This window comes from Geospiza fortis, unplaced genomic scaffold (genome assembly GCF_000277835.1).
Source record: "Geospiza fortis unplaced genomic scaffold, GeoFor_1.0 scaffold27, whole genome shotgun sequence".
NCBI classification, from domain to species: domain Eukaryota; kingdom Metazoa; phylum Chordata; class Aves; order Passeriformes; family Thraupidae; genus Geospiza; species Geospiza fortis.
Genome location: NW_005054329.1, coordinates 2,141,476 through 2,149,495, shown reverse-complemented (window position 1 = coordinate 2,149,495; position 8,020 = coordinate 2,141,476). Strand labels below are relative to the sequence as shown.

Here is an 8,020-nt window from a genome sequence, read left to right as displayed (position 1 = left end):
TGACTCCATGTTTCAGAAGGCTGATTTATTATTTTATGATATATATTATATTAAAACTATACTAAAAGAATAGAAGAAAGGATTTCATCAGAAGGCTTGAAAGGAAAGGAAGGAATGGAAGCACAAAAGCTCATGACTCTCAGAGAGTCTGAGCCAGCTGACTGTGATTGGCCATTTTTTAATTAAAAACAACAACATGAGACCAATCAAAGATGCACCTGTTGCATTCCACAGCAGCAGATAATGTTTCAATGTTTACAATTTGTTCCTGAGGCCTCTCAGCTTCTCAGGAGAAAAAGTCCTGGCAAAGGGATTTTTCAGAAAATATCATGGCTGCAGTGTCCCTCTGCTCACTTGGCTCTCATCAGGTCCTGGTCCTTGAGTGCAGAGCCCTGGAGGTAGATGACCCTCTGGGACCACAGGGGGATCTGCAGCACGCGCCGCACCTGGATGTCCATCTCCGTGGGGCACAGGATCACCACGTAGTAATCCTGCAGCAGAGAGGCCACTGCTACAGCAACCTCCTCCAGCCAGCTCTAATCAGCTCTCGGAGGTCACACTCAGGATAGCTCAGCTTCCCTTGGAAGCATAAAAATCAGCAGGATGGCTTCTGTTGCAGTGTTAGAAACAAAAAGGTTTAATAAAAGGCAAAGTGACAAACAGAAAAACCAAGCCAAGTGCTGGACGCTCTTGCTCCTGGCAAAACACTTTACAAAAACAGAGGTTTTTAGAATGGGGGTTCAGGGGACAAGGAATCTGGGCGTGTCCAGCCTTTCTCCTTCTTCTTGGCCTCCATCTTCTGCTCTGATGGTGGCACTTTTAGATTGGTTTAGAGTAGAAGCTCACTGTCTAACATAGGTGATGGATATTGGGAAGTAATTGTAAATATTGTACACATTGTTTTAGATTGGTTTAGAGTAGAAGCTCACTGTCTAACATAGGTGACAGGTATTGGGAAGTAATTGTAAACATTGTACACGTAGTTTTTAGTATAAAAAGATAACACTGCCCTGGGCAGTGTCCTGCTGAGCGGACCTTGGCTGGACAGGAGAAAGAATTTTATAGATAAGATACAATAAACAACCTTGAGACCAAGAACTGAAGAGCTCTGACGTCCTTCTGGGAAAAAAGACTTTCTAACGCATCTCAGGTCGCTCTGACCAGCAGAGACCCCGAGAGTATCCTACAGGACAGTGTGAGCCCGGCCTGGGGCTCACCTGCAGGCGAGGGTGGGCGTAGAACTCGTTGAGGAAGTCCATGAGGAGGTCGATCTTGAGGGAGCTGACGCACAGCACCACGTGCTTCTCGGTCTGCGCGCGGTGCCGGCTGTAGTTGCCCCCCGACTTCTGCCGCTCCATCCACAGGTACACCAGCTCCTCGAACTGCAGGGGGCACGGAGCTGATGTCCCCAGGGCAGGGCTGGCAGCCCCTCCCCGCCCCCAGCCGTGCAGGTCTCACCTGGAGAGGCAGCACCACCAGGGCCACGCAGATCATGATCACCACGAGCAGCTGGGAAGGCCAGATCTTTGGTGTCACGTCTCCGTAGCCCACGGTGGAAAAGGTGACGATGCAGAAATAGAAGGACTTGAAGAGGGAGAGCTTCTCACCTGCTCTTTCTAAGTGCTGGATGCCGCAGGTCCTGGAAGGGAAAAGCCCTGCCACGGCAGGGAGCACCCCACACACCTGCAGCTCAAAGCCACCCTGCTGGACACGAGAGTCACCCAAACCTTGCTGGGCCCAAATTGTACCCCCCCCCTCCACCAAACTCATCCAGCAGCAGGGCTGGGAGCACCACTGAGCTCTGAAATAGCGTTAGTCATCCACATCAGAGCATGGTCTTTATTGCCAAAAGCTCATGAGCCTAAAAGCCTCATTTCCCCTCCATTCAGCAACTTAATGGTTTAATATGCCTCAAACCCAGAGCAAGGGAGCCAGAGGAGAATTCAAAGCCTAATTCAGAGCTAAATAGCCAGTGATGAGCTCTGCTCCCCTGCCCAAAGGAGCACCCTTGATGCTGGCAATGGCAGGGAAAGGGCCCAGTTAATTAGCAGGAGCCCCAGTGGCCAATTACACAAATGACCTGAGGAGCTGTGAGGTGTGGGGGAGGAAGAGCTGGAGCCTGGGAGTGAGATGGGTTCTGGTGAATGAACCATCCCTGGTGCATGAGCCACCCCTCACCTGTCCCTGGGGGATCTGCTGTCCCTGCCCTCGTGTCCACATCCCCCAGCTGCCTCTGGCAGCATCCTCACCCTCACTAAAAACTCCCTGACCAAACCCTAGAACAAGGCAGGATCAGGAGTTTGGCTTAGAAACCCCCTCACAGTGCTGGGGATGGAGCAAAGCAGGGGAAGGTGTGAGGCCTGCAAGAGCCCAGCTCTGCCAGCTGCCCCAGAGGGGCACAGCTGGATTCTGGGGGGGTGGGCACAGCTGGATTCCCAGGATCAGGAGGGGGCTTTAGAGAAGTGGAGAGCAGCACTCACCCCGTGAAAACGAGACACAGGAGGGTGCAGATGAGGATGAGCACCTGGTTGAACATTGCTGACTGTGTCCTTTGGATGGCTCGGTGCAGATCGTTCTGGGGAGACAGGGGAGGGTTCCCACCAGCTCACACAGCCTGGGGGCACCAACTGCTGCCTTGCTGGCTCCAGCAGTTGCCTCCCCAGTGAAGGGCAAGCCTGGATTTAACCCTTGGGAAGGGATGTGCATTCCCATCAGCAGGTGTGGGATCTGAGAGCTCCGGTGGGCACAGGGGAATGGCTGGAACACCTCACCCCAACCACCCCTCTGTCACTGTGGTTTGGACTCTGAGGGATTCCTGGTCACAGCCTGGCATTCCCAGCCTGGCATTCCCTGGCACACACCAAGCTCCAAATCCTGCCCCAGAGCTGGGGGCAACCAAGGGTCCCCTCCCAGTCCTGCTGCCCTCCACATCCCCGAGGAGCTGGAGAAAAGGGATCACTCACAATCATGTTCTCCAGGGCGTACTTGGCCAGCCAGCAGTTCAGAAACACAGGAATGAACAAATTCCGCAAAGGAGGCCAGAATATCTGCAAAACCAAGGGTTGTGTGCAGAGAAATCCACGTTCTTTTAAAAAATAGAGCCATAAGCAGCCAATCCTCCCTGTGTGGAAGGATCCAAACCCAAGCTGAGCTGAAGCTGCCACCAAACAGTGCCCTGCTTCCCTGGCTGCAGCAGAGCAGCTGGAAAGGGAGGATGGGGTTTGGGATAACCCTCCAGAGAAAATCATTATATTGTCAAATATTGAAGGGAAAATTTCCTGTCAGCCTTAAAAACCACTTGGCCAGACACTCATTTGTCTTTATTTCATCACCAAAATACACCAATTACTACACTGAGAGCCGCTTTAAATGTCACCAGGACACACTCACCGTGATGATGAACGGCACCGTGTTGATCATCTCCAGGATGAAGGAAATGCGAAAAATCTGCTCCCAGATGTTCCCCTGAGGAATTGAAACCAAAGAAAAATTAGATAACCTTAGAAACTTCCCAGAGGACAATTAAAGTGATCCCACTCTGCCACAGACCCTGCTGGATGAGGGAAATACGGTGCAGGAGAGGTGCAGTGGTAGGAGGCACTCTGGGAGCAGGAAACATTCCCAAACTCCTCAGTCCTCTCCACAGCCACTACATCTGTCTGTCTGTCACTGCTGCCACCCAGAGCTGGGGGACAACAACCCTTCCTGCAGGGATGGACAGTGACAGTGACAGATTGCTGGCACTGGGAGCAGGGGGTGACACAGGGTCTGAGCCTCTGCTGCCAACCCTCCCCCGGTCCCTGAGAAGATGCCATTTGTCAAGGTCACTTTTTCTGGCCATTTCAGGCGGCTTTGGTCCAAAGGAGTCAGCTTGTGCCTCTCCTTGGAGCGGTGCCACTCCCCCGGGGGCAGGAGCAGGAGTGACCCTGCCGAGCTCGGGGAGCCTGGGATGTGTCAGCCTGGCACCAGGAACAGCCAGCCCGCATTAAACAACCCAGGATCTCTGAGAAAGCACGGAAAGAAGGGATTCTGCTCTGCACACCCAGCAGCCCGAGGGGGAATGAGACAGGAAAACATCCAGAGGTGGCAGACAAACACATCCTGCCGGGATGAGCGGGCTCCAGGCTGGAGAAATCCATTCCTGAGAGGGGCAGAGGAGGCTGAGCCCTCCCGGCCCGGGCTCTCACCTTGTAGCTGAGATAGGTGAGCAGCATGGTCTCCAGGAAGCTGATGAGGGCGATGCTGACCTGCAGGGACACACAGGGGGGCTCCAGGGCTCTCTCCAGGTGATGGGAGTCCCCCGAGCCCCCCCTGCCCCCGGGGGTGCCACAGGTGGGGCAGAGCCCCCAGCCCAGCCCCTCCGGGCTCCTGCACACCCAGCAAGGGCTGCTCACCTGCACGGCCCACAGAGGGGTTTTCCTGTCCACCCAAAAGATGTGGGACCTGCAAAAAACCCAGAGGGGATCTGAGCTCACCTGTCAGGGTTTTCACCACCCCCAGTGCAAACCCAAGGCCATCCCTGACTCAGGAGCTGCTGCTCCCTCCTGCACAGTTTGCTCAAGCAGCCCCTGCACTGGAATTCAGCCATTCCCAAGGGTGCAGCCAATGGATTTGATTCTGGGATGCTGCTCCACATCCCTGGAACAGCCCCAGGACCAAGAAATGGCCTCAGGGAGCTGCAGGCAGAGCCACCTCCATCCCTCTGCTCCCCCAGCCTGGCAGGGCTGACCCGGGGCACTGAGCAGCTCCCACTCACCAGTTGATGTTGGTGGACTGGTTGAAGGCTGTGTAATTCTGCTTCTCACATTCCCAGCTGGGGAGAAAGAGCAGGGAAAAGCAGTCAGGGGAGAACAGGGATGCTGGGATTGACCCCCTGGGATCCCTGGGCAGCATTTCCATGGATCCAGACACCCTGATTCCTATAGCCAGGGCTTTGCACAGGAGAAGTCTCCCCCAGGCAGCCTTGGGCATCTCATTACTGGAGGACAAAACCCCTCAGGTGCTTCAGCCCTACCAGAGATGCTGAGGAATGCTGATTCTCCCTGGCACAGGGCTGCAGGGAGCTGGGAATTCCCAGGTTGCAGTTAGCAAAACTTGCTGAGCTGCAGCTTCTGGGACGAGGCTGGCTGTGCCCCAGGCCCCTGGCAGGCAGCAGCCCCGAGCTGAGCTCTGCCTGCCCTGCTGGGAGGGCTCTGCTCCCTCTGCCAGCCTTGCTGCTGCCACACTCCCCCGGGAAAATGGGATTCCCTGAGCTGCAGCTGTGCTAGAGCTCTCAAGGATGAGCATCCGTGTCCTGCTTCATTCTCACAGGCCTGGAAGCACTCCCAGAACGTGCAGACGTGCTTGGGAGCCTGCAGCCTTTACAAGGAGAAAATCAAATCGCCAATTATCCAAGCTCTTGGGGGAAAAAAAATCACATTGTACATGAGCTAAACGAAGCAAGGACACATTAAAAATAGGCTTATACTGAAAGCCAGCACAAAGCTGATGTGTGGAATCATCCATCACCTCAAGGATCCACACAGCGCACCGTATTTCCCTCTCAAGTGCTTCAATGGGATTTAGTGTTAATGCCTCCAAGGGCCTCAGCCTTCACAAAATATTTGCATGGTGCTGCCCTGGAATGGCTGAGCTCTCCCTGTGCCTGAAGGCCACGCTGAGCCCCTGACAGAGGCAGACAGAACTTGGAAATGAGCATGACCTGAGTTTTTCCATCATGCTCTGCTCAGGGCCAGTAGATGCCCCCACACCCATCCATGGGATGTGAGCAGGGGCCTCCAGCCTGGGAAGTTTTGTTAAAGCCCCAATTCAAACAGCTGTGTGTGGGAATCTACAAAATTAGAGGGGTTTTGCAGGCCTCAGAGACAGCAGAACTGTGGTTAGAGCTAAGCAGCAGCCATGAGATAGGTCAGTAGAAAAATTATTTTAACTTTGCCTGATCAGCCTCCAACTGTTACCCAGATGCTAACAGCTTGCAGCAAGCTCACTTCTCCACTACATCTGACTAACATACAAGTCAATGCCTTAAGAAAAACATTAGAAGATCATCTGACACAACGTACAGATAAATTTGAAAAGCTCCTAGAAAAACAAGAAAAAATCTGAGAAAAATCTGTTAGTATTGTACAGTTAGACTCTGCTAAAAAGACTTGTTGCTTTGCTTTACCAATCACACAAAGCAAAACCACATTGCTACTATCAATATGCTTTTGCTTTGTGTTATTGGTCAAGAAGCTTATAAAGTAAGTTGTAACATTAAGTTCTGTGTCTGCTGCCTGGGATGTGAGCTGCTGGCATTATCATAACCATGTAATGAGACTGATGCTGAACAATAAAACAGCTCAAGGCACGTTCTGCAGCAGCCCCGTGGTCTGTAAATAGCCCCCCTTGCCAGTGACAGCTGTGGGGGGAGAAAAGCCCATCGAGAGCCGTGGCACAGCCCCAGGAGCCCTGGGGGCACTCGCTCACCAGCCGATGCCCTCCTCGGGGTTGTCCAGCAGCACTCGCACGATGTACAGCAGGCACGTCAGCAGCTTCAGGGAGAAGTTGAAGAGCCGGATCCTCAGGCCTGTGGCGGGAGGGCAGCAGGGATGGGGCAGCATTGCTGGGCATCCCCACAGACCCCAGAGAGCCCAGCAGCCCCCCAGGCCAGCCCCACAGCACAGGAGCCCCGTGATCCCCCAGGGAGCTGCAGCAGCGCTGCCCAGGCTTTGCCCAGCTCCACGTGTCCTGCCCAGTGCCACAGACACGGGAGACCAACACAGAGATAAAGAACCATGAGTCAGCTCCTTGCTGACCCCAAAAATGTGAGAGAGACACGAGGAGCTGCTGGAGTGTATCCCCCTCATTAGCAGGCATCCATCTAACAGCAGCAGAGCAGCACTGACCACATCACAGGCACCTTGCAGGAACAGGGATGGTGAGGAAAAGCTGCTGCTTCATCCACTCTGCCTCCCCAGCCAGTTCATGGGGTTATTACTCAGATTACAAGTGAGAAATCCATCACATTTTCATTAAAAGCTTCCCCGTGGGCACCCTGTTGTGCTGCGCTCCAGCTTTTTAGCAAGACAACAGGATGCAGGCGGGAGAAGAAAAGGCAAATTTATAAATTAACGAGCAGGCCCCCTCCAGACAGCTAATGACATCTTGGAGGAAGAAAATAAAAACACCATTAGTCAAGTGGAGACTAATCCCCATGGCTGGAGCAGGAGAGGGTAACTCACAGAGCCTCAGGGAGGCACAGCCAGCTCCCTGATGGGGACACTGGCTCCCTGATGGGGATATTGGCTCCCTGACACCCCCCTGCTCCCAGCCAGCTGTTTGTCACACTGTGGCTGTCCCCAGGGAGCAGAGGTGGCGGGATGTCACAGACATGTTTTATTTATGAAAAATCCTTTCCTCAAGATTTTTCCTCCTGAGAAGCTGAGAGGCCTCAAAAACAAAATGTAAACAATGGTTATCTGCTGCTGTGGAATGCAACAAATAAATCCGTGATTGGTCTCATGTGGTTGTTTCTAATTAACGGCCAATCACAGCCCAGCTGGCTCAGACTCTCTGTCCGAGCCACAAGCCTTTGTTATCATTCTTTCCTTTTCTATTCTTAGCTAGCCTTCTGATGAAATCCTTTCTTCTATTCTTTTAGTACAGTTTTAATATAATATATATCATAGAATAATAAATCAAGCCTTCTGAAACATGGAGTCAGAGCCTCGTCTCTTCCCTCATCCTCGCACCCCTGTGAACACTGTCACAGCGGGAGGGAACCCCATGGAAATCCCCCAGACCAAGCTGACAACAGGCAGCAAAGGGGCAGGCGGCAGCAGTCCCGGGCTGGGGACACGCGGGGACAGGGCCACCAGCAGATGGCAATGGCTCCTCATCCCGCAGGCCGGAGCGCGGCCCTCCCCGCCCGGGCAGGGCCCCGCTCTCGCCCCCCGCGCCCGCAGCACTCACTCGATCGCTGGTTTTTGATGAAGAAGAGCTTCAGCCGCTCCTTGAAGGTGTTTTCATTCACGTAGAA

The 8,020-nt window shown here is 53.5% G+C and overlaps 1 protein-coding gene across 1 annotated transcript in view; it reads right to left on the bottom strand.

Moving 5' to 3' along the window:
- KCNT1 (potassium sodium-activated channel subfamily T member 1) overlaps positions 1-8,020 on the bottom strand; it is a gene marked incomplete at its 5' end in the record, with an annotated part of 26,299 nt that extends 18,279 nt beyond the window's left edge. The window contains 11 exons of the mRNA XM_031057279.1: positions 355-491; positions 1,218-1,382; positions 1,459-1,639; positions 2,481-2,575; positions 2,964-3,047; positions 3,391-3,465; positions 4,188-4,247; positions 4,395-4,443; positions 4,757-4,813; positions 6,469-6,568; positions 7,954-8,020. Of these exons, the coding sequence (XP_030913139.1) occupies positions 355-491; positions 1,218-1,382; positions 1,459-1,639; positions 2,481-2,575; positions 2,964-3,047; positions 3,391-3,465; positions 4,188-4,247; positions 4,395-4,443; positions 4,757-4,813; positions 6,469-6,568; positions 7,954-8,020 (1,070 nt within the window). The remainder of the gene's footprint in view (positions 1-354; positions 492-1,217; positions 1,383-1,458; positions 1,640-2,480; positions 2,576-2,963; positions 3,048-3,390; positions 3,466-4,187; positions 4,248-4,394; positions 4,444-4,756; positions 4,814-6,468; positions 6,569-7,953) is intronic.